The sequence below is a fragment of the Tachysurus fulvidraco genome, chromosome 7 (assembly GCF_022655615.1).
Source record: "Tachysurus fulvidraco isolate hzauxx_2018 chromosome 7, HZAU_PFXX_2.0, whole genome shotgun sequence".
In the NCBI taxonomy this organism is placed as follows: Eukaryota; Metazoa; Chordata; class Actinopteri; order Siluriformes; family Bagridae; genus Tachysurus; species Tachysurus fulvidraco.
Genome location: NC_062524.1, coordinates 20,195,872 through 20,223,446, shown reverse-complemented (window position 1 = coordinate 20,223,446; position 27,575 = coordinate 20,195,872). Strand labels below are relative to the sequence as shown.

At 37.1% G+C, this 27,575-nt stretch overlaps 1 protein-coding gene across 1 annotated transcript in view; it reads right to left on the bottom strand.

Moving 5' to 3' along the window:
• eys (eyes shut homolog) overlaps window positions 1–27,575 on the bottom strand; it is a 243,598-nt gene that overhangs the window by 46,550 nt on the left and 169,473 nt on the right. The window contains 3 exon segments of the mRNA XM_047816667.1: window positions 7,567–7,717; window positions 16,213–16,371; window positions 25,612–25,832. Of these exon segments, the coding sequence (XP_047672623.1) occupies window positions 7,567–7,717; window positions 16,213–16,371; window positions 25,612–25,832 (531 nt within the window).

The following is a 27,575-nucleotide window of genomic DNA, read 5'->3' as shown; positions in this document are numbered from 1 at the left end:
TGTCTGTGAAGATCTGTAATCAGGTCAATAAGCTGTTGACACAGTAATTGGGAATAGGAGATTTGAGACTGTGCACATGAAGAAAGGTGCTGCGCTCTACACCTGCAGCATTAAGATTCTGCCCGTGTGCCTCCTGGCTGACCTTGAATCTGCTGCTGCGCCACGCTTGATCCCATCAGATCTTGCCGGTAAAACCGGACCAGAAAAGGTGACCTCTTGCTGTGAAATCAAGTGGCAGAATTATTGATATTTGCCCAACAATGCTGAGTTTACTCCAACTCCCTGATAAGAAGAGATTAGTGGCACTAGCACATGTCAATGTCACAGAGGTTTGAGTGCGAGACTATATATACATATACAGTATATGTGTGCAGAATGGAGGAGGTTATTATCTAGTGGGACACCTGACATGGTAAATCCTGATGCAGAAGTTGGGACACCGTAATAGAGCCACTGTACCTTTGAGTGTCAGCGGTGGCTGATAATTTCTTGATTAAATATTCAGTGCAGCATTCATTCCCCACTGGTGTGTGATTATATGGGTCAAGAAGTGGAGGAGTCATGACACTGATGAATGGTTATGCACCTACAGGGTTCATATTATGGCTCTTTAATTCGGTGGCATTGTTACATAGCAGCAGAACACCTAACTAACACTGGATTTATTCTTTATCGCCAAGAGAGGTCATTTCACAGAAACAAAGGTCCTTTATTGCCTTAGATGGTGGATAACTTTCCTTTGCATGAATACCTTAACTCATGCTTATTTATTTTATATTTATTTAATTGTATGTGTATCATAATGACACTATCTGTATCTGTTTATTCTTAGTAAGGTCTAGATTTCGATTTACGGAGCATTAAAACAGATTTTTTCTTTTAAATCACCTTGAATGGCTGTAAAAACGTATCATTTTTAATTAATAAAGTAGATGAGAACAAATTGTTGGAATATTTTTCCCGGTGGGATTTTCATTGATTAAATAAAGAAAAAAAAATGTGCAATGGATGTACAATTTAATATTGGAAAAAAAAATATATTTTTTGGAGACTCCAGGAGAGAAATTCTCCCATGGGCACAGTGGGTGGTCTGTGTGGGATATATGCAGCAGTGGCTCTGCAGGGAAATGTCAGGGGGACATTTTAAAATAGGAATGTTAAACAGAACTCATATTTGAACAAGCACCACACAAAGCCAGCACAGGCACACTGCCACAGAGCAAACATCCCTGTGACTGACAACGGCAATAGACCTGCTGCTGCACACCCAGCCAGCAGATATGCATCATGCTCGGGTCTGAAGCCCGACAACAGTGGAAAAAACCCAAAACAGGATCCTAGTTGTATCTGTGTACGTATCTGTTTAGAAGACATTACACATCAGCAAATTTTGGGAACACTAAACTCAGCTAAAGGGACGCTGTCACTGCAGGATCAGCTCCCTGTACTCAGTGTCCTTGTACTGAGTGTCCATGTACTTGAAGATTGAACAGGACTTTTTTTTACTTTTATTCATTCTCAGTATTCATTTTTGCCCTAGTGTGTAATATGATGTAGCATACTTTTATAGAAAAAAAAAATCAATAATGAGACGGTGTGATGTGGCGGAATGAAAAGGATGTGTTAGCTGATTATTTTCCTATAATAGCTTGTCGTGAACTGTTTTTATTCCTCATAAATCATAGCAATGTGCCAACATTTACATTTCTGGCATTTGCAGACACACATTAACTGGAACACAGCTCCAGTTGTGTTCCGTGTCATGAAGTTTTCTGACCTTCATTGAGACAAGGCCAACCCTGAGATGAGGATCCTGAAGCATCTATAAAGATGTACCAGCTTCAGTTGTACTCTGCTTCATGAAGTATTCATACATTTTAAGAGGAGATGCCAACTCCATGTGGTCTTTGAGAACAACAACCTCCTTATCAATACACAATTTTCGGATTGTATATTCATAATCAAACCCTCCAGTGTCAACTAATGAGGATGCGGTTCCCCTTTTGAGTCTGGTTCTTCTCAAGGTTCTTCCTTTACCATTCAAGGGAGTTTTTCCTCACCACAGTCACCTGAGTCACCTCAGACTTACTCATTGGGGATTAATACAAACACATTTAAATATAAGTCTAATTCTAATTGATATTATGTTAATCTTCAAATAATATTCAGTTTCTGTTCTGTATGTTCTGTGAAGCTGCTTTGAGACAATGTACATTATTAAAAATGCTACAGTATGCAAAAATTTTTTAATTGAATTGAACTATCCATAAAAACATGGTTCATTAATTTACCGACTAAGCATAGTATGAGTCTAAACTCTGTTGGGAGGAAATATAGCACACAAACATTTTTTTTATTTTCCAAAAAAAAAATAAAAACAGGGAAAAAGTTTAGTTTAATTTTAAATTAGTTTAAGTATTTAAGAAAAAGGTAGATCTTCACAATTTTCCATATTTCATCATTCTTTCTAACCCCCCCCCCCTCCCCGGCTTATAAGCCTTAAAAGAAAAAATACAGCTTGTAACAAAACATAAAAACTTAAAAACTCAGGTTCCCTGTTGCACATTTCTGTATAGAAATTCCTATAGCTGGGAATGACAATTCATTTGACATTTTTCTTAATAGGGACTTGAAAAATGTAAGATGTAAACGTTGAAAAAGATTAAATTAAAAAAAAAACTGCAATAATATATACAAGTCATGAAAATGTTTTAAAAATGCAACTTAAAGCTATCATTTTAGAGTAGATTTTATATAAAAAAAAACACCTGGTTTGGTTTTCCAGTATCTCAATATTTAGCCTTAGTTTTTAGAACTGAGTGAGTTTAGCCTTGACCTTGGCCTGTTTTAAAGAGTCTAGTTTTTTCTTGAAAAGATGTCTGACCCTCAAGAAGAAATGTGCCTCTGAAGATTTACTCAAGAAATTCATAGCATTTGAAAACACTCTTTTTTTTAAAACACGTTTTATTATGCTTCAATGAAAAATATTGACCTGGACTACACTGAAACATTTGTTCTTGTGAGATTACTCTTGCTAACCACACGTCTGTCAGTGCTTTTCTGCTATTCTGCTGTTAATAAGAATTAGTCATCCTGTCTTCAGAAATAAACCTATTTGCTTGGTAATGCATATAAAGCATTAGATCATTAAAAGCTCATCAGTCTGTTGCCTAGCAATCACTACTATTTCTGACACATTGCACATTACTGTATTCTCTCTATAATGAAATAAGTTTGTTAAAAAATAACTGAAAAATCAAATAATAATAATAATGATAAGAATGATCATTCATTTTTGCTAACCAAATGTTTAGGCAACATTAATACAGATTTAGACAGAAATCTTGAACCATTTAGGTAACAATGATCAGCAACAAAAATAAATATAGCCATATTGTCATCATATGCGTAGACGTAGATGTGTGCAGTATGGAGATATCATGTGAATACAGTTTACGTCAAGTCAAGTCAAGAAAAGGGGAAGAGAATGACATGTCATTGATATTCCACCATTTTAAAGCCAATATGGATTAAAATGTTAAAGATTCTGTGACACAGAAGATCTGTCACTTACTAAGCATCATATTCTTCACACTAGATTTTAATTAGCAACTGTGTAGGCATGCCATATTATACAATGAATGGCTATGGTGTCTGACAATGTAAACAATCTGACAATTATACAGAAGAAAAAAACACCAAATGCTGCATAAATGCATTTTGTACAGTCCAAAATTATTGGCATGCTTCATAAAAACAACACATGAAGCCTTTTTATTAGCACATTTTTAGTTTTCTGAATTTTTAGTTTTAACTAAAAGTTATTCCTTCATCAATCATCTCAAGGAGAGTTTCCTTGCTACTTAAACTTCTGGATTGTTCATTAGAGATCTGAATATGAATCTAGATTTCTGTAATACTACTGTAATACTTATTATGTTATGTGCTAATTAATTACAAATACAGAATGTTCAAATGCATGCATGTTTGGGGTCATTATCTTGCTGGCAGAGGCCAGATTTGAGTTGAACTACCCAGATTTGAGTTGAACTACCTTAATGTACAAAAAATATCCTGGACAACCAACTATAAAATTTCTTCATAGTATAAATTATCCACCATCTTATTTCACAGTGGATAATAGCAGATTTCCTGTCTTTAGACCCTTTTTGCAAAAAGATTTCGGTCTCATCTGTCAAGACATGCCTCCAATTGTAGTTCCAACGATTACTGCCAAAGTTCAAGCGCTGCAAATTTTCAAAAGCTCTCAAGAAGGGATTCTTTTTTGCCAAGAGTGTGATTGTCTGTCTGTCATTTTTGGCCATCCTTCTAACATCAACCAATGTGGGGCATGACACAGCAACAGGGCATTGGCAATGTACTCTTGGGTCCTGTTATTGACAATTTTCAACTGTTTTTGACATTTGACACTTAATTTCTAATGATCCTCATTGTGCTTAATGGTATTTTTAACCAGCTTCCAATTGAGCGGACGAAATGAGGGACCTCTGATAATTGGTGCACCACAAGGCAATCATGGGTATCTGAAATCCTTCAGAAGTGGGCAGTTATCTTAAATGCCTGAAACGGTGACAATAAGAATGTAATACTACAAGTTTTTTGTTTTGTTGAAATTGTAGTCATGTACAACTGAGCAAAGCTTCCACGATGCACCTGCACAACTGCAGATTTATTTACTCCAGGGTTCTGTTGTTGACCTGTGCACATGACTAGAAAGCTAATCCTAACGGTAAAGCAATGTAGTGATAAAAAGGCACATGATTGCAGTGTTATTTTTTTGGTAATTCTGGGAAAATCAGCAGAGGTTTCCACATGACATTGATCAAGAGAAATGGAAAATAGTGTTTGGGTTTTAATTAGTACATTATTAAGAGGTATGTTTAAGTCTGCTGCTCCAATAATCAATTAAATCTGCTCATTTTATTTGCTTTAGAATGTGCAGATTTTGACAGATTTCTTCTCTCTTGCTATATTATATGTCACTTCATGTAAGCAAATGTAGAGTCATTAAATCAGTCTGTGATTTTGGGATCATTATTTGAGATAAAAATCATCAATGGGATGTAATGAGAGTAAAAGCAGAAGTGCAAATTTGACTGACATTTCTAAAAGTTGATTAAATAGTCAACATTGATATCACTGACTATTATGTAAATGAATTGGTCATATTTACATAGTAATTCATGCAAGTTTTAATGTTTTTGCTCTGTGAAGCAAAACATCCCACTTCTAGCCGATGCACTCGCCCAATTCACTGGAGCAACTGGATTACAGCAGCAGTTCTTAGAAAGAAGAAATCGACTTGATTATCCCTTAAAGCAACGGTGGGACTAAGGGCATATACTATTTTCTCAGAGCTCAAATGTTTAGGATCCGTGTGAAACCAACCAAAGCAGTAGAAGGTTACTCCTATAAACTCCATAGCATCTTACAGCTGATACATGATGTGTTTTTGGCATGTGTTAAGCTGTGCTCTGACTTGCACATTAATTGCCATGAACAACATGCTCTTATTTGTAGGTGAAGTGGCCTATTTATGTTACAGTTGAGTTACACAACTAGTGAACCTCTAGAAAACGGGGTTAAGAAATGGGACAAGACATTTAAAGCTGTGCTAAGTGGAGGTCTCGGAGGAGGATGTAACTCCCCCTTCTGTGTTGCTCCACCCACATCAGCCTTGTTAATGTATGACCACAAAAATAGCAGTAGTGTGCAATTGTGTATTAACAAGCAAATTCCCATTTTTTTATATATGGCATTTAGCAGATATACTTATCCATTGTGACTTACAGATGTATGGTGACGTATCGATCCGTAGGAAAATCATCACTAGGTCAGTGACTAACATTACCATGAGTCTAAAATCACCCTTTTTCTCTTTTTTTAAACTATCTCAAACCCCGAGGTGAAATGAAGAACCGCAAACTAAACTTTTTGCCTCCCATGAAAATGACCTGAGGATTCCTCACTGCCTAAGAATATCATTCGTTTCATTTCTTTAAAATCATTTCATTTTTTATTTAGGAGACTGTAAATACATTTCATTCTACAGAATGTCTTCCTGTCTACTGAGGACAATAAAAACTAAGCTTCTTTCTGATCTGTGAGCCTGTATTTAAGAAACAGCAGCCTCTCCTGCTGGATGTTTCCTTACTTTGTTCTGTAAGAATTGAGCAAAGTGGGTGAAGCCAATAAAATTAGGACAAGGCTTTCTGGGTGAGAAAAAGTACCCAGAATTAGACTTTAATCTCTGTTATCTCTTAAGCAGCAGCCGTTGCACAACTACAATTCATTGCATCACATGTTCACATTTCTTTCCATTCCTGAATGAAAGAAAGGTAAGAAAGACAAAGGGAAAAGCCTCCATGTATGGCTGTAAGATGATCTCTGCGGTGAGGTAAAGTGAGTGTTTGGATCATGAATGAGAATTAGGTCAAACTGCAGATATTACGTTCCCATTTATTTCACATTATAATTAGACCACCTACGTTTTGTATTTGCAAAAATATTATATTCTGGACAGCACTGTACACTGCAATGGATAATCTAATTAGGGCAAATCGTGGGCTAATGGTTAGAGAGTCTGACTCGTAATCCTAAGGTTGTGGGTTCGAGTCTCGGGCCGGCCACGACTGAGGTACCCTTGAGCAAGGCACCGAACCCCTCAACTGCTCCCCGGGCGCTGCAGCATAAATGGCTGCCCACTTTTCCGGGTGTGTGTTCACTGCTGTGTGTGTGCACTTTGCATGGGTCAAATGCAGAGAACAAATTCTGGGTATGGCTCACCATACTTAGCCGTATGTCACTTTCACTTTCGTCACTTTCACTAATTCCTAAACTGTGTTAGATGCTTTTTTTCAAGACTATAAATCCAGCAGTACTGAACTTACTGTATCTGCTTTTTTCTAGAAATCACTATATTCATGATAGTGAAATGATTGGTGCTAGTATATTAAAACACGGACCAAGTTTGGCGTTAAGATGAGAATTTTATTTATTTTTTTTATTATTCTATTTTTTCTTTTGAATCAATCCTAGTATTAATTTTCATCCACTAATCAGTTCTCACTTGTCACTCACTGGGACAAAATAGGGAGATTTAAAATGTTATTTTAATGTTACATTATTTTAACTGAGGATGTGAATATGACTATAGGCTCCTCTCCTAGAGACACAATAACCAGCACAGAAGTAGTTCAGTCATTACTTTATAAACAAAAAATGCAACCCGGACCATTTTAGATGTTTAGTTGTCCTATTGCCTTTAATCATTACTACAGTAATGCTCTGTCTCACCTGGCTACACACCTACACATTTTCAAAATCCATACAATCATCAGAAATAATTAGCAAATATATCTTTCTCTTTATATGACTCCTTCTAATCGACCTGATCAATGCTACTTTGCATCACTGTGCAACCAAGCAAACATAAATCCTTCCATCTCGTTCAACAGCTTAAAAGTATTTTCGCTAATTAGAAACAGATCCTTTTAACAGTTACAGTACGCTCCACAGGCATACTCACTGCAAAACAATACTTACCTCACTATTATTGGCTCCACAGTGTTATTTCCAATTATTTGATCGGAAAGGACTTTCAAAACATCACTGCCACTGCAGCCCAATCTGGCACCTGGATATCCATCCTGAAGGAACAGATGGAGAAAGCGATCCCCAAACTTCTGCTCCTCCGCTAAACAGACAGAGATCATGCGATCAGTTAAAGATTGCCTCAGCTGCCTCAATCAGTCTGCCAGATCTGCTGTGAGTAAAGAACCTGTATCTTAGGCTACACACTACATGTGAGTAACGTGAGGTTGTTTTTTTTTAAATTAATATTAAAAACTATTGTAATTACTTACATAGTTGATTACTGACATTCTGATATTTTTGGATTGGAATTGTTCCAAATTGTGGACAAATTACTTAACAAAACCAAAAATCTATTGTATACAAATGAATTATCCTTTTAAATAGAAACAGCAGAAGACCACAGGACAGCTGAATATTGCAAAAAGAGCCTGTGGCCACTGCATCCTCAGATTTTTGACTGATGTAATAACGTTGTGACTTCTGCACACCACAATTGTTAAGAATGACTATTTAAGTTACACTATCCTACGTATCGTGCAAACCAGCCTGTTTTTTTGCATTCAGACTTTCATTCAGCTCATTAATGTATGATGTTTAATTCACACACACACACACCTCTGGAAACCTTGTGATTGTTGTGCATGAATATCGCAAGAAGATCAGAAATACTCAAACCAGCCCATCTGGCACCAAGAACTATGGCACTGTTAAAGTCAGACAGATTGCATTTTCAATATTTTGATGATTATAGTGAACACTTCTTGAAGCTTTTAGCTGGTATATGCATGGTTGTATGTGCAACTGCAGCTGACTGGAGAACTTCATGAATGAGCAGGTGCATTTCTAAAAAGTGCTTCAAATAAGTTTATATCTGCTCCACATACACTGGAATAAACATTACACTGAAAGAAGAAAATACTGAAGGTTTAAAGGGTTAAAAATGTTTTGTACATTATTCTATTATATACTACGTACATACTGTGTAGTTGTTCGTTGTTCTTGCTTGTCTAGATCTATCTCTTGATGTTTTTTGCTGTTGGCAGTTAGAGGTTCATGCCTCCTGATGATGTGTTAGGGCTTGCTATGCTCCTGTTGTAGGGTCAAATGCTGTTCCCTCACTGAAAGAACAAGGAATTGCTGGCAAATCTCTCTGCAGTGTACTCTTTTCATCCTGCTTTTAATGAAATAAAGCTGCCTCTAATCTGTATAGTGAATGCCTTGTACACCATTATGCGGCTTCCATCAGGGATTGATTTCTTAGACACCGACATCAGCGAGTCTCACCCGTTAAGAGGACTTAAAGCCACTGGTCCATTATACCTAGCTTATAGTGGACATGGCAATCCTGCAGCATGCCAATTACTTTCGCTCTTGTTTCGCGTGACATTCGAGGCGCTACAGAACGTGTAGGCAAATAAGGGTGACATTTTTCTTGCAGTGAATTAAGCTTTGAGATGCAATTCTTTAAGACTGACCTATTAAGTGTAATTCCACCTAGACCTCATTAGGTAAAAAAGAACTCCTTATGACCTTTTGTATGATTGGCACATCTTCACTTCACAAGCTACATAAGGTATTATTTAATTCTAAGTAACAATGCATAACTGCTGGTTCTTAATCGCAGAAAACCTTTAGTTTCCTTTATTTTCGAAGTTTCTTCTTGGAAATTCTGCGATCAAAGAGCTTCTGATTAATGGATGTTTAAAAGAAAATGTTTTCCATCCACATTCAGAGCCCAAAGAAGAAAACATCAAAGACGTACTGAATGGAAGCAAACAGTTGGACATAAAAATCCTGGTATGGTTCTGTGAACCAAATGTACGTTAAACACACCAATTAAAATAAAAGGGCCAAGGTGGTGGATTGTTACCAATCATTATACCTCATGTATCAGTGTGGATGTTGTTTATTTTAAGTTCTGCAAAAGGTACGATCGGTTCTACACTGAAGAAACAAAATGTTTTTCTTTTCTAGTGGCTATACACAATTTAACAGCAAGGCACCTAACAATAACAATCATCAGTGTTAAAACTTATTGTGGCTGAAACTGTGGAAAAAACAGTGTATACATGAAACACTGAAACACACTACAAATAATATTAGGTCAAAAAATTAAGCTTGACAAAATGTGATGTTACAGAAAAATGAGCAGGAACCTCTGTTATGAAGCGTAGACCATCCCCGCATCTCTTTCCGTAAATGTTCTCCTTGCAGGAATCGTCACTCTACCGATGATTTAAAATGAATTCTTCTGTGTTGAAGAGCGTGTTTTTAAAAATCAGTTTATTATTAGGGTTAAATTATATGCAGCTTCACCATACAAGACCCTGTGAATTTGCTGTCTCTATAGAAACGATAATGAATTACCTTACATTCTCACTAACAAGCGCCAAAGCATCAGGCGACCATTCATTATCTTCAGCGACAGAGGCAAGTGACATCGTGACATGAATGATGATTCTCTTAATTGTATGCAAATTAGGTACGACACGGTAAAGAGACAAATGCAAATGACCAATCCTATGGTGTGTATAGTCACACAACTTTACTTCCTACCTGCAATTAGATTCCCATTTTCATGCAAGTTTGATATGCAAAAACGGAAGAATAACTTTTAACCGTGGTTTCGACTTATTAAATATTTTTCACTGGGACAAAGCTTATCTAATCCAGTTTATCTAATCCAGTTTTTATAATCTGTTAACAAAGCTAGAATCCTAGCACCTAGCTTTCATAAACAAAAACATCAAACAAAATAAAACTCTTTTATAGAGAGCTAAGCTGTCCATGTTGATACTGACCAAGAGTATCTGGTGCCACACACCCACAAGCCATAAACTACACAATGTGCCACTCGCCAGTGTGACTGTAAGGGTAGAATAAACACACCAATATAAACCTATGATTAGAATTATAAAAAAATTGCTGTGCAAATTTTGATTCGTCCCAGAGCCTTGAATCTTTTGATTCTGTTTAGCAAAAAGATTCGCTCAGATTCATGAAGGTGAATTTGCTCAGCGATCTGTGTTGTTATTTTTGCTTTGTAGTTGGTATAAAATGTGCACGTCTACACCAAGGTGACTATTTTCATTTTAAATGAACAATATATATTTTTCTGTCAAGCCAAGAAGTTTTTTACTGCCATTTCAACCATATATGGCTGATGCAGTACATAGTGAAATGAAACAACGTTGCTCCAGGACCAGGGTGCTACATAAATACATAAAGCTCCACGAAACAACAAGGAACTATGGACTAGTACTATCACACACTACACAAACCGCTGAGCTGACACCCCACCCCCCACCCCCCCAACCACCACCACCACCACCAAAAAAAGAATTTTATTGGTCATCATCAATCATAAACTGGGATTATGCTTCATGCACAGATATAAAACATCTCCAGCGCTCAAGTGCTGCAATCTCTTCATAGATCTTGCCCTCCTTCTGCTCTCATTGAAACAGTAAGACACATCCAAATTGAATGAATGATGTTTCTAGTTCATTCATTTAGTTCGTGACTGACATGTCGCTGTTCGATCGTATTATCTGCAAACTAGTTCCTTCAGTTTGTAATGAACCACACGTCCAGTTCAGACAGAATCAGTACTGCTCTTGTTTTGACTCGACTCCAAGTCTCATTCATTAAGAGGTGTGTTATTTTGAAAGGTGCAACCAATGACATACTCCTTCACAAGCCACACCTTAAAGCAGTCTTTTAAAATCAGTGGAATGATGCCAAAGCAGTCACAGCTTTTACACAGACGAGACAGAAGTGAACACACTCACTCATTTTCTACCGCTTATCCGAACTACCTTGGGTCACGGGGAGCCTGTGCCTATCCCAGGCATCATCGGGCATCAAGGCAGGATACACCCTGGACGGAGTGCCAACCCATCGCAGGGCACACACACACTCTCATTCACTCACGCAATCACACACTATGGACAATTTTCTAGAGATGCCAATCAACCTACCATGCATGTCTTTGGACTGGGGGAGGAAACCGGAGTACCCGGAGGAAACTCCGCACACACAAGGCGGAGGCAGGAATCGAACCCTGACCCTGGAGGTGTGAGGCGAACGTGCTACCCACTAAGCCACTGTGCCACCCTCAGAAGTGAACAAGAACGATGAAATAAAAAGTTTGTCCAACAAACCTGATTTGTTTACAGTGTGAACATCAGTAAAAAGAAAAAAGCTAATTTATTAGATGCGAAGTAAAGTAGATACACAATGTTTCCTCGTCGTGCCGAATTATGAGACATGATAGATACAATTATGAGGTTTTCAGCTCTCTTGCATGCATATTCTTCTTCTTCTTTTTTTTTTTTTCAAAATATTCTCAACCCATCTCAATTCTTACTCTAAAACTATATTAGAAATGTTGTGCAGATGATAGAAAGTTTAGGAAACAACAGACTACTGATCAGGGTCTCATCTCTCTTCTACATTCCTTGGCTTTAGACCTCATGAGAAAATAGTACCTAAGATTAAAGATCACAGAATCCCTAATCATTCAGCTCCTCATGGTCCTAACTAGCAACGGAAAGATGGAAGTCTGCCACTGCATAAAGCATTTGATCCTAATTCTAATCTGCTGGGTATTTTTGACATCTTCATTTATGCAGATAATTTCTAACATGAGCAAATGCTGCATCCTTAAGGTCCACACTACTGTAGAGTTTAATGTTTATCATGTTCTAAATCACTCAATTCAACTCATGTAGCACTTGATAATCAACTGACAAGTTTAATCTAGTTCCAAGTTGAAAGTAATGCTCTGGTCCTCCAAGACTCAGATTATATATATATATATATATATATATATATATATATATATATATATATATATACAGTATATGCACTATTGCCAAGGTTTATTTGGGGCTAGGCGTAATGGAGGAAAAACAAGTCTTGCGATTTCTCAAGGGACAAATTCCCATCTGATTTTGGGAGAAATCCATGTTTAACATTAACAAACATTTCTTTAAATGATATGAATCAATCAAGCAGATGTAGAACTGTAGTTACAGATTTGCTCAACCAGATACCAAATACTTCAAATCCATTGTGAGTTTTAATGCCCAACTGTCTCCTTCCCTTTGCTGTGGTGCTTTTTGAAAACAATTACATTTCCTCCAGGACACCTGCTCCCTGTAACTCGTGTTTCATTTCTTTTCCATCTTTCCTTTTCTTCTCACTTGTGGGACGACGAGATGACGAATTACTGCTCAAAGTCCCAATGGCCCCATTACCCTGAGCTGGGCCTAACGGAGCGTTCGTCCTTTTTGTCAGTAGCCGTCACCTGTTCTTCCCTGTCCACCGCTTCCCCACTCCTTACCACCACATTCCTCCACCTCAGACTCCCCCAGGGCTGCGCTTGTCAGAGAGGAGGAGTGTAGAGAGAGAAAAGAGAGGGAGATGGATGAGGAGCAAAGCTGGCATACAGCTTTTCCCTGCATTTTGATGCATGCTTTATCTGTGACACTTGATTAACTCTATATGTTTAATCTCTATTTTTTCCTGGTCTTTTTTTTTTTGCTTGTTGGGATAAAATTATGCCATCAACATATATGAGATAAGCCATACGCCCAAAGGCTTATTAACACCTAATGGTCACACTTCTGTACATAGTTCCCCCCTATGGCAGGAGCAGTGGTGGCCTAACAGTCCCAGGTTACTGATGAGAAGGTCAGGGGTTCAAGCTCTAGCACTGCTAAGCTGCCATTATGCAACTCTTGAACTTGACTTTAACCTCTCTCCTCCAAAACCATATCATATGCAAAGAAATGAATATCACAGTGTTGTAAAGGCTACTTCTTCTCTGCTGTTATAATAACTGAGCTCTGCAGCATTGCTCTTAAAATGTACAAAAAACATGCAAAATGTACAAAAAACAATTGCAGCAACCTTTTTTTTTGTTAAACATACATTGACTAAGCTTCTGTAACCAGATTCCCAGTTGTGACCAATCACATTCATGTATATAAATGACTTAAAAGTAACTCCAAAAACTCCAATAGGACCATGAGACTTTTAACTGACTTACACTCACGGTCTACTTTTTTTTTTCCCACCTGTACATAATGCAGTTATTTAATCAGCCAATCATGTGGCAGCACCACAATGCATAAAATACTACAGGTACAGGTCAGAATTTCAGACAAATTCAGAAACACATTAGAAACACCTCAAGGAAAATGTGACGTTATCTAGATAGCCGAGGAAATCTATTTAATGTGAAGGTATGTTATTATAGCGAGGTGTTTCTTCTGAATATCTGCGATTCCTTTAGGCAGGGTTTCAGCACTGTCATACACATAGTTATTCCATGCAAGCTGCCATATATCCAAAATAACATCATATGGATATGTAATCCACCAATCATCAACAAGCATGTCATTTTCAGTAACGACCTACTCTTTCAATTTTTACTTCGTATTGAGCAGTTTTCAAATATGCTGTTGTGTGTTGACATTTGTTTGTTGATGAGTTTTGGTCACACCAGCCATTAATAATTACATTTTTTAATACTTCAAAGCATAAGCACGTACTGGGAACAGATTATTCATTCCTAAATTCATCCAACAAGATCATTATTTCATATTAAATTTGCATTTACCTCATCATATGGAACAGGAAGAGTGGAGCACAAAATTAAATCCTATGATGACAGCAAGGACAGAAAGTGAAGGGGAAATAATAACAAGACAAATAGTAAATTTCTTTCTCTCTGCAAGACCTCTATCAGTAAAGGAAATTCATGAGTTCCCTGACAGCCAGTGACATGAGATAAACACTGTCAGATGTGTCCGATGTGGCCAGTGGCAGCTGAGTTGCGCTCGCATAGCTAATCTGACAGGGTGAAGGTAAAAATGAATTTGCTAACTTGACATCAAAACCAATCATTCTGATAACATAAGCTAAACCCCACCCATCTGCCATCTCTGTCACCAATTTATAGATTCAGTTCATCTAGCGAACATGTTATTTTACTGTCATGTTAAAGCTGGAGGACTTATTACTAATGATTGCTACAGAAAACATTTTACTCATTTAAATTAAAGGCTTTGGGCATTTCAGTAGCCGAAGCACTTGTGAACATCATCACAATACGCTTAGTCGATTGCAAATTTTTCAGATAAAAGGAAAAATCTACTATTTTATAAAGAAAATGAATACTGTGGAAATTGTGAGAGATGTATCTTCTTTATAGTCTGTTCAGGAAATCGGTTTAAATTGATTTTCTCCATCAATGTATTGATTAACAAGAACTTACTTGTTGCCAGTGAACAGGGCCGTTAGAGCTTCGACACTTTTCAAGTTAGTGAATGCTAATTGTTTTTCTGTTATTGACTTTTAGAGAAAATAAATATAGCACACATTTCCTAGTTAATTCTTCATGAAGTACTACATTCTCCTAAAGTTTTCAATGTTTGCATAATGCTGTTTAAATCGTTTTACTTATTTTACACTTAAGGTTCACAAAGATTAAGATTTATCTCTCTGATATGTTTAATGCAGGTTAAAAAGTGAGATATTCTGCATTGTCACAATAAAAAAACCATCATTTAACATTTAATAGTAATTAATTAGGATTCCCCATCGCCCTGCTCTTAAGAACTCCAAATGTTAATGAATATTAATAATGCATTATAATACAAACCACATTTCTAAAGGTCTTGAATTCTGCCAGAGGTGTGTTTCTCCAGCTGTCTAATGACCATGTTAATAGAGAAGTAGTTTAGGACAGCTCTTAAAAAGAAAGAAGGGCACTATTCTGTGCACTCAGGAAATGCTTAAATGCCAACAGCAAACTCATTTTTCAGTTCATCAGCACTCAGGTGGCCATAGCAATGCAGAGTTTATTACGAGTATGTCAGTGCTGAGAACTTAGAGTTCTGCAAAAAAAGAATGTGGTTAATGAATGTCATGTCTGTTGACCTTCTCAACTACACATTGTCTGGATCTCTGAAAGGTTTTTAAGATGAAATTAGATCAGACTGAACCTTGGTTACATGAGAAACTGCAGAAATGTTTTGGATTTCCTGCTGGGTGTGGACAAAACTAAATAAATGGTAGAAATGAGTAAAAAAAAAAAGGATAATCAAAAAAATCTCATTATGGTTAGTTGGCTTAATGTCATAATGAATAAATGTGGATTTCTATGAAAATAATGGTCAGAAGCATTATTTAATGTGCACACCAAACATAAGAATGGGGGGAAATGTGATTTTCCAGACTTTGACTGTGGCATGGATGCATGTGCCAGACTAGCTACTTTAAGCACTTCAGAAACTATGGATTTTTTTTTATTGTGTGTATACACAAACTGGTGAAATAAAACAAAAAACAACCAGTGATGACCAGTTCTGCAGGCAGAAATTGCAGACGAGAGTGGACAGAGAAGAAAGAAGAACAGCTTTGGTGCTTTAAGGTGATTCAAATAACTGCTGTGAGCAGAAAAGCACCACAAAATGACCAATGCCGAAAAACAACAGATATTTGGAGTCCTAAATAGATAGAGATATGATAGTATCACTGCATATGGCACTACATGTAAAGGAAAGTTGAACACTAGATACTCACTGTAAAGGATAATCCCATTGGGAGCCTTCGCTTTCACTGTTATATAAACGCTAACTGTGTCTCCAGAAGATGTGGTCTCAGAGCTTGTGTACAGTGAGGTAAAGGGTTCAAGCTCCAGGTATGAAGAGCCACTAAATAAAGGGAATAATATCAAGATTTCTGCAATAAAGAGAAAAAAAAAGAAAAAGGTGATTAATGACAGACAATGAGCTTAATTATTGTGATAGTTAAAAGCACATTAAAGGACATGCTTACGACAACAGTTCATCATTCACTCATTCGTCATTACTTTGCATCGTTACAGCTGACAGTCTTTCGATTATACTGTTCACCATACTGTTTGATTGTTGAGCTGCTAGAACCTAGTTAATGATTCTAAGCGTTAGGCATACTCTGACACTCAGCTCACAAGCAAAGGCAGAGGGAGTCCCATCGTGCCCTGCATGAGGCCTCTGTTATCTCACTGAGGATGACAGGTCCATGTGACTTTGGGCAAACAGGCTGGAAGAGGTTCAGGCTTCAGTCACAATTTGTCTGTAGCAGTAATGAACCCTTATCTTTTTTTGCTCAAAGGCCAATATATGTAGTGCTGTCATGCAGTGCTGGTGGGTGATGTCATGGGATTTGAGATGGAAGACCCCAGTAGGCTAAGCAATAAGTCCGAGTCAGCAAAGACATAAATAGTAAGTTAACAGTGATTCACAAAGTCAGACATATAATTTGAGATAAAACTTTTATTACTATTACTAAACACTATTCTTCTTCTTCTTCTTCTTCTTCTTCTTCTTCTTCTTCTTCTTCTTCTTCTTCTTCTTCTTCTTCTTATTATTATTATTATTATGATTAAATAATAAATGAATAAAGAACCTAAACTGGGATTCTCTTTGTTTGAACTGACTGTTATTTCTAACTCTCTGAGCAAAGCTTTTCTACTTAGTATCTTTATCAAGATAGCATCACTGTGTAAAGGGTCTTATTTCACATAATATTTTGCAAATATTTTCATAAAAAAAAAATGAGCAAGGCAAACAACATCAATTTACATTAATAACTCTGCTTTACAAATCCTATCCATGTTTTTGTTATTACCTCAAACTAAAATGGATTGGATTGTATGTTTATATATCTACACAAAATATTTCATAATATTAATGTGTGAAAAATATAAAGTTTTATTTAAATTTATTTGCAAATAGAAATGAGTATTTGTGTATTTACCCCTTGTAGCACCTAAAGAGTCACATGTGCTCGATTTAAGAATACACCTGTTCCTGTAAGGCCCCAGATTGATGAGAGAAACACAAATAGCAGACCAAACCCAAGATCTGTTAAGGTATCAATCAGAGTTTTATTACAAATATGTCTTGAACATCCTGTGGAGAGTCTTCAGAGAATATCCCATAGAGAACCATAACAACCATTACAAAATGGAAAGAATATTGCACCCAACTGTCTCTTCCTAAAGGAGGCTAAAGGTCCACCATAAATCAATGCCCAGCTATGAATGACATTAGCCACAAAAGAGTAACCCTGAAGGAGCTTGAAAGCTGTTCACAGCACAACTACAGCCTTGATGCTCAGCAAGTCCCAGAGAGAATAAGCCATTACAGAAAAAAAAACCCACCATCTAAACTTCTTACTCAGTAATCAAAGGCAGCATACAATCCAAAGTGCAAGGCAATGACAGACAAAATAAAATGCCGTCATACACAGAAATACCATACAGTACAAATGGCTCAAAATTTCAGAGTAGGTTCAAGATCTAGCTACATTGAAGGGATTCAAACGCCGGATTGTTTTAAAATGTTTCGAATCCTAGATCTACAGTAAACCAGATTCAGAATCTTTGGCAAGATTTAAAAGCAGTTTCTATCCAGTCAGACTGAGGTAAAACTAGCAGGATCCAGATGTGCAACACAGACACAGCCAACTCCCAGAAGAGTTACAGCTATAATTGAAGCCAAAGGTGATTCTTCCAAGTGCTTCTTTTCTTTAATTAACATAATTAACATAATAAAATTGGTTGCAACTTTCACAGTTATTTTAGATATTCTATCAATCACAATTATGTTAATTTTAGCTCTGGGCTGAAAACACTACAAAATGCACGGATGTGATAATTCAGATATTTGTCTGGGGCTGCGTATAGTGCACATTTTAGGTTGTGAAGGCAAATGGCTGTGTGCTCTATAACGAGCTCTTCATTGAAAATAGTGTCAGCCAAGCTGTTGCAAAAGTCCTACAACTAATATTTTCATAGTGGCCATTGTGAGTGAGACAGTAAGTAAGAACAGAGACAGGAAATTCAGTTTAAGACACCGCCTTTGCTCCTACCATTCCCTACAGAGGTTAACCTGACAATTTGAACAATGAGAAGTGTCCCATTGGACACTGGGGCACATTTATGAGGACTGAAGACGGTGGTAATGAGGCGTTAGAGGAGGTCAGAATCAATATGGGAATGAGACTGAATAATTTCCTGCTCCAGTGCTTTGCTGGCTGCGGCTGAATCATGTGATCCCACTCCCACTACTCCTCTTTGCTACTCTATGCAGCTTATATGCTTCATAAACTTAAAGCCAAGTCACTGACCTCCTGCATATCGTTAGATGAACTACTTTAGCAAAAGACAAAAAATATTAAGCATTGTAGTCTCTATACAAGATGGTTATTGTAGACATCCTCTAAAAGTGGCATGTTCTCATTGATGTTCTTGTTGTACCTAATATCTCTCTCTCTCTCTCTCTCTCTCTCTCTCTCTCTCTCTCTCTATATATATATATATATATATATATATATATATATATATATATATATATATATATATATATATATATATATATCAGTGTTCCTGACCTTTTCTGCTCTCGAGACCTGACTGATCCTGACCTGATGCCCTACTTTTGGCTGTAGTTATTATCACTTGGAAACCATTTGTTGCTGCTCAGGATGTCCCCACACAAACTGTCTGGAGAAACATGGGATCACGTGGGATCCTCTCAAGGTTTCTTCCTCATATAGACTCAAGGAATTCTTCCTTGCCCCTGTCACCTTTTGCTTGCTCATTAGCAGTAAATGTAAATATATAATTTTAACCTGAATTTAAATATTTCTGTATTAAATATTCCTTTGTAAAAATGTCCAGTGTTAAAATCGCTATACAAATAAAACTGAACTAAACTTAACCGAATGCAACAATAATTCAAACCAACGGAGCGGGGACTTCAAGCTCTCTGACCAGTGAATATAATTCTTTCCTAGGACTTAGTCAGCATGTAAATAGCCTTTGGAGCTTGGAGTTCTCGTGTTCAGATGTGCTGCTGCCTCTGAAGTGTGCATGCAGGGACCCAGAGAGTGCTCGAGCAAATTTCTGATTCCCAGGAAGCACTCAACCCAGACAGCATGCCAGTCAGACTGACAGAGCTTTTCATTCTGTGATTTGCTCTCCCTAGTGAAAAAGAAAGTCATTAAAGTACACTAAACCTAATGCTACAACACATTTTAGTCTACCTGGAGTCACAACGAAGATTAATATTTAATAATTTAATAATTTAGGGTTAATGAAATGAATGGCCAGTTTTGTTATTAGTACATGGTTGTTATTAATACAAAACTAGTATAATAATGTTTAAATATGCTATAGAACTTTTTCAATTCACCATGAATTGGCTCTATGATTTACTTCTGTACCTCGGGCATATTTCCATTTCCTTCTGAAACAGGAAGATGGTATACTATGCTTGATTGACATGTAAAAACATGCTGAAATACACCCAACCAACAGAAAACCTACAACAACAATAACTTTTACTATGGAGAACAGAGATGACAAATTTCCACCATTAAAGAGCCCTAATTTGGAAAACCAGCTACATAAGTTCCCTGTCAAACCCTCACCACCCCATTAACTTTCTGTTAAGTAAGTTTATAATTAGTAATCTGAATTATGTAGACTGAGAGTATTAAAGTAATGCTGTATTAACAGGAAGAAATAAGTATAGTAAAGTTGCCTCACAACACCAGTGAACAGAGATTGACCCTGAGCTCAGGTGAGAGAGCAGGGTTTGAATTTTTAACACAATTATTTCACCAGCTCTGAAGTACAGAATTGGTTAACCAAAAAAAGAACCAAAGCAACAACAGTGCTCTCTTTTGGGACAGGTGTTTAAAGCTGAAGAGCTTTACGAGACTAATGAACCATGAGATAAGCACAGATACTCCACACTATCGATGGATAGAAAAATAAACACGTCAGGATACAGGAGGTAAGACAGCCTCAGGCATGAGCGATTAAGGACACTTTGGGGAACAACTGGCTGGCAAGGAAAGAAAAAATAAATTAAAAAAAACACACCAAAAAACAAAAAGAAATTCTTTGAGTACTAGGTATCATGTAGTGTGTGTACTGATAATGTTCTGCTAGAAGATATGCAGTCATTTGCTGCTGAAAGAGAAGTCTTGCAATCACATCATATTTCATTCATTTTACTAAATAAATTAATTTATTAGGGGGGCACGGTGGCTTAGTGGGTAGCACGTTCGCCTCACACCTCCAGGGGCGGGGTTCGATTACCGCCTCCGCCTTGTGTGTGCGGAGTTTGCATGTTCTCCCCGTGCCTCGGGGTTTCCTCCGGGTACTCCAGTTTCCTCCCCAGTCCAAAGACATGCATGGTAGGTTAATTGGCATCTCTGGAAAATTGTCCGTAGTGTGTGATTGCGTGAGTGAATGAGAGTGTGTGTGTGCCCTGCGATGGGTTGGCACTCCGTCCAGGGTGTATCCTGCCTTGATGCCCGATGACGCCTGAGATAGGCACAGGCTCCCTGTGACCCGAGAAGTTTGGATAAAGCAGTAGAAAATGAATGAATGAAATTAATTTATTATTAGACATATTACTTGATATTAGACTAAATTAGTCATATTACTAGAAAATAGACTAAATTATTATTCTTATTGATGGATACTGAATTAAATTATTATTCATATTACTGGATACTGGGAATAAATTACAGCAAGGAGGCAAGGAATGCTTTCTTAAACATGTCACTGGAGAAACTCACCCACCGTGTCAACAGATCTTTATGTCTACCAACTCATTAATAGGGGTTAAGAAAACAGAAAAAGCAACATCTGCTTAGTGGCAGATGGAAAAGCTTGAATCCATGGTGTATGTTAAAAAAACCCTCAAAGGAATTCAAAATGCTAAGCAAGGATATAAATTAATTCATTCATTAATCAATGAATTATTGATTCAATACATCAACGAATATGTCTGCGTAATTAGGTGATGTTTCCCGTGAGGAACGTGATTAAACCAGCAACTCACATATAGCCCCCTACTGCTTTTGCACTCTGCCTGGGAGACAAATAGCATTTCCAAGGATTACTTAATTATCTGCAAATTAGCACTTTGAGAATAAATTGCAGAGGTGCCATAGAAAGGGCGAGAGAGCGTGGGGGAAAATGGTCCATGAGTTATAGGGAGGGGGAAGAGGGCACTGTTTGCCTTCACAGCCTTTTGATAAAAGCTTGCTGTGTCTGTGGGAATGCAAAAGAAACATTAGTTCATTAAGATTTATGAGCAAGCTTTAAATGCTGTGTTTTAAGTACGCAATTTTAGAAGACACAGTGACAATTAATTAGCATCAACGCATCAGCGGCTCACTAAAAAGGATAAGCGTAGAAGACAGACAAACAAGTATACAATATAAAGCTCTTATCTATTAGATATTTTGAATACATCATTTTCACATACTCCAGACCAAAAAAAAAGCAAACTGTGCCAAAATAAACCCCCACTAAAATAAAAGCCACATTATACACCTAATTAAATCCCTGACACAAAGCTTGGCCTGTGTATAATTCTTCAGCAAGCTGCACATCCTCACATCTCTGACTCCCATAGGAGGACCAATTTAACCAAAACGCAGAACGGAAACGGAAAAAATGAAAAATAATGCTTTCATATCTTTGCTACAGCTCATCATTAGACATGAAATAATTTAAGTATTCAATTCTAAACATTGCCTAGAAATAATGCAATTCAGACCCTGCTTATGAATTGCTGTGTGTTTTAATTCTTTTTTTTTTTTTTTAGCTCTATAAACACCTGCTTCCTAACAGCTACGGCCCATTTGCTTTTATGTTCGACTACATACTCATCAATCAATATGTATGAATCTAAGCTATGAATGGTCTCAGTATAGGCTATGAATAAGGTTATGAATGATATTAGCATAAATCCATATATGAATTCCAATCCCATCTAAGACTGAAAGATATTCCTTAACTGCCTAGTGAGATTCAAGATGCATTACGTTTAACATTTGAACCTGAAGATGATGGAATTTTATATATTGTGCTCTGAGAGTCTATATTAGAAAGACGTTTATGAATATTACAGGAAGCATAATGCCAGTGCATACTGTCACCTTAAATGCCTGAAGGTATAAAATGACCATACAGTATCATCCACATTTAACCACTCAAATTTAAATTGGTCAATCCAAGAGGGTTCTTAAGAGGAAGACATGCTCATTTCTTTGTGAATGTGCATAGTGAATTATACAACATATCATTTAAATATAGAAAAGATGAGTATTTGTGTTTGGAGTATTCAGAGAAAAAGAAATGGTGGAATGTTTTTATTTTAGATCATATTTGAAATACAGCTTACTTTGTGTGTTTGTGTGTGCATGTGTCACTACAGCGTACTCACTGGTCAGTGATGTATGGTGTATGGCACATTGTTATGACTGCTCTAATGCAGTCACCGTTATGCAGTTAACATCAATGGAGGCCTACATTTATGCCACAAGACTTTTTTTCATACTGCAAGCTGAGGCAGAAACACTTAAAGCTGCTTTTAGAAGTCCAGTAAACATCATAAACTCCCATTAGTACAGTGTATATGCTGATAATATATAACATCTTTCTGTAATGCCTCTCATTGAACATTCATACCTGCTGAGAGTGGGAACATTCTACAGCACCACCTTCTCTGTGATCTTACTTTAAATGAGATGGTTTTAAGAAATATTGGGTCTGGGGAAAATTAAAGTTAGTAGTGTCGGGCTTTGGAACAATTTGTTCTGGGGAAGAAGCCGTACGAGAAGCAATACCACTGTTAAGATGAAAGGTGTCTTACCCTGTACCATGCTGAGAACAAAAAAAATAGGTTGTACCAAAACCTGGGCAGAATACTGCAATCATGAAGACACACACACACACACACACACACACACACACACACACACACACACACACACACACACACACACACACACACACACACACACACACACACACACACAGGAAATCAGGAATCAGGAAAAATCAGCCAAAGCTAAAAAAAATGACTGATCTTATCTTAAAATGGATGCGGTATGTGATGTGGTAGCTCAGTGGTTAAGGTGTTGGGCTACTGATCGGAAGGTCATGGGTTTGAACCCCTGGTGTATCCTGCCTTGATGCCCGATGACGCCTGAGATGCACAGGCTCCCTGTGACCCGAGGTAGTTCGGATAAGCGCTAGAAAATAAATGAATTTGGCATGCCTATGTGGCATGCATTGGATTCTGATGTGCTGTTTCAATACTATCCCATTTTCAATAATGGGCAGAAAAGTGATTTATAAAAACCTCATAATAAGCACGATTTTCAGATAGATTTTCCAATATTCAAGATATTTTGAATACACAGCCTGCAGTGCACATACACTTGTGTTGCTTGTGTAAGAAATTCTTTACAGCAAATCTCTATATAAGAACTCATGTATAAATGATAGGATCGCATTTAATAATTGCTCTTCTAGGCAACTCAGATCTGCAAGTCTCGAACCAACACCGGGACCGTCAGCATGAAAATGTAAAAAAAATAAATAAACGATTTTTAATTAATACATAGCCTGTTATTTCAGCATGAGAAGATCCGAGTCTTCCGTCGATAGAGATCTATAGAATAAACCTGGGGCTCAGCAAATTAGCTACGCACCTGACCATCGGCTTATCGACACTGGCGCAAAAGTGAGATAGCAGTGCACAGTAGAAAATACAATGAAAACACAATTAGTGTAATAGAGCTGTCGCTCTGAACTTAATGAGGACCCAACACTTAAAAGTTTCGAAATTTCTCTCTTCCTAGCTCTCTTCCTGATCCAATAAATAAAGGATATCTTTAGTGGCTGGATCCAGTTTATCAGGAGAGAAGAAGTAAAACTTTATAAAGTACTCGTTTGTGCCATTCCTAATGCATTTACTTCATTTATTGTGTGATGAAGAGTGACAGTAACTCTGTAGGAGCTGATTAAAAGCTGATAAATCTGTGTCACACATAAGTTGGCGGTTTTTCTTGAGCAAACTGAAGCTCAAATATGCTGCATGATTACTAGAGTAATGTCAAGTTTGAAACTAACTATGCACCAAATAAAATGATTATATTGTAGATCTTCCCTGGTCCACATGTCACTAATACATTACACTGTCCTCATTGAGAGATATCATAATAAAGCCACAGTATCATGATTGTTGTGTTCTATAAATAAATTAATGTTTCAATAAAGTAACAGAGCAGATGTGATGGCATTGAAGGTTTCTTGTTTAACTTCTTGTTGGATTGATTGATTTCAATCACACTTGCCAAAAAGATAAAAAAAAAAAGCCAGTTCTTATATCTACTGTAGCATTAGCCTTATAATATACAGTGAATGGCCAAGAGGATTGATTTTTTTAACATTTCTCCACAATTGTGTCAAACTTAAGACCTCAGAATATTCATTATGGACACAAGGGATGTGAGAGGACAAAAGCAATTTTGCAAGCTTTCAAGTTTGTGTACTTTCTGTGGTTTTGCATTGCCAGTTGTGTAGAAAATGCCCGTGTACCGCAGGTGGTGGCATTAAAATTTAACGACAACTTCCATGACTAGAGAAAGAAGACTACTGCAAAGTGCTGCATAAACTACTCTGAGCAGTTGTTGAAAGTACATAAATAAATAATAGTACACAAGGAAGACCTGCTTATGTACTTCCACATGAACAAAGAGAAAAGGAACAGATTAAAAAAGGAAAAGTGATACACAAAAGCATTAAATAAATTGATTGCTGAGGACAGAATGTTTAACATGTGAGTGAATGTGGCTTGGATGGGTTTTGTGTGCATATGTATTGACCAGTCACAGGTTCAGACACTGGTTTGCCCAGCTGCAAACTTCCAGGGACAGCTGCCGTGTAAAAATCAAGAAAGTTTATCTCAGTATAAAAAAGCCCATAGTCCAACATAAACCCACATAAATCCAAACACATCATGTCCATGAACCAATCAACAAAGCATACCATGGACCGCAGGTGTGAGGATTAAGGATGATGTCGTAGAGAACAAAGCATTTGGATTAAGGTTATGGTACCTTTCTCACACAGACGGCCGGTGTAATAGAGAGGGCAGTTACAGAGGAATGCTGCAGCACCACTTGGCATGGACAGAGGATGACACACGCCACCATTGAGACATGGCTCATCAGAGCATGCCAGTGAGTGCATGGTTGGCAGAAGACTGATGCTGCCTGCTCCTCTTGGGATACTGAATGCATCAGAGAGTACAACAGCGTCCGCCAGACTGTCCTGGAGCCTGGAAGACATGAAAACCACATGAGATTTTTTTTTACATCAAACAAACAAGCAAATGAATCAAAATCTGTATGGCTTACATCTTGAATTTATTTAACACATAATTTCTAGAGAATAGTGATAAACATGCTGTTTTTAAATAAAGATTTTTATTATTAAGGGAAAAAATCCAAACCTACATGGCCCTGTGTGATAAAGTGCTTGTCCCCTAAACCTACAGTAATAACTGGTTGGGCCACCCTTAGCAGCAAGAACTGCAATCAAGCGTTTGTGATAACTTGCACTGAGTCTGTTACAGCGCTGTGGAGGCATTTTGGTCCACTCATCTTTGCAGAATTGTTGTAATTCAGCCACATTAGAGGGTTTTCGAGTATGCACCACCTTTTTAATGTCATGCCACAGCATCTCAATAGGATTCAGGTCAGGACTTTGACTATGCCACTCCAAAGTCTTCATTTTGTTTTTCTTTAGCCATTTGAGGTGGACTTGTTGTGTGTTTTGGATCATTGTCCTGCTGCAGAACCCAAGTTCACTTCAGCTTGCGATCACAAACATTTGACCACACATTGTCCTTCAGGATTTTAAAATATTAATAAACACTTTTTTTCAGGGCCATGTGGGTTTGGATTTTGTTTTAATAATAATAAAAACCTTCATTTAAAAACTTGCACGTTGGGTTTACTTGTGTTATCTTTGACTAATAATTACATTTGTTTGATGATCTGAAACAATAAAGTGTGACAAACGTGCAAAAAAAATAAAAAATCAGGAAGGGGCAAACACTTTTTCACACCACTGTATATGTGTAAAGGGTGCAGTTTTGTACTAGAGTCCAATGCCAATATGTGTCTCTTTAGTCTATTCCTTTAGAGAATCCTGATGTATGTGGTGATATTGTGAACAAACTACAGGTGCTCATATATTTTTTGACATATCAGTTTACATTATGATATGAATTACATTGTACCTACCAGCCGAACTGGAACATTTACACGTTCATGTAATTATCCAATCATGCAATTATGCAATTGTCCAACTATTCACTGAGGTGCAATTCTGCTCACTACGGTTGTACGGATCTAGTCACTGCACTTAGCAAACGTGTGTCTAATTGTCCCATAAAACAACAATAATGCATTTTGTTTTGTATATGCATTTCTTTTCCTGTCAGAACATTCACAGGTTTGAAAATTACACAATATGGGGCAATCAGACACTATCAAACAGTCAGAGGTAACATTAAGAGGGACATTTTCTGAAATGAGAAAACCTGACAGAAGGCAGATGCTTTATTTCTGAACCACATGAAAAGCTACATTTTGTTGTCTTATTTACTTACATTAACATAACAACAGATCCCGATATATAAGATGAGACATAATTATACATGGGGGAAAAAAAGAGACATTCTTTAATGAATAGAAAAACTACCCCAGCTTAATTGCGTAAATTTCTTTAAATAGTAAAGGAGTTTCGTGGCTTCTTATACACTAGTAGTTCTGTAATCATTTTAATCTTGTACCAATCATGTTGTTACAAGTCTCACTTCATTTTGCAAAGTGATGAGGATAAGAATTATATACTGTAGAGTGAAAATTAATTTGGATGAGCAAACAGTTCAATAGTTCATGGAACTATTTTCTTTTAAAAACACAGTATATATGTATTGCAGGTTATGTTTCTCAGTCCTGGTCGTGAGGTATCCTTACCATGAACATTTTTAAATCAGCTATGTTCTTTTCTG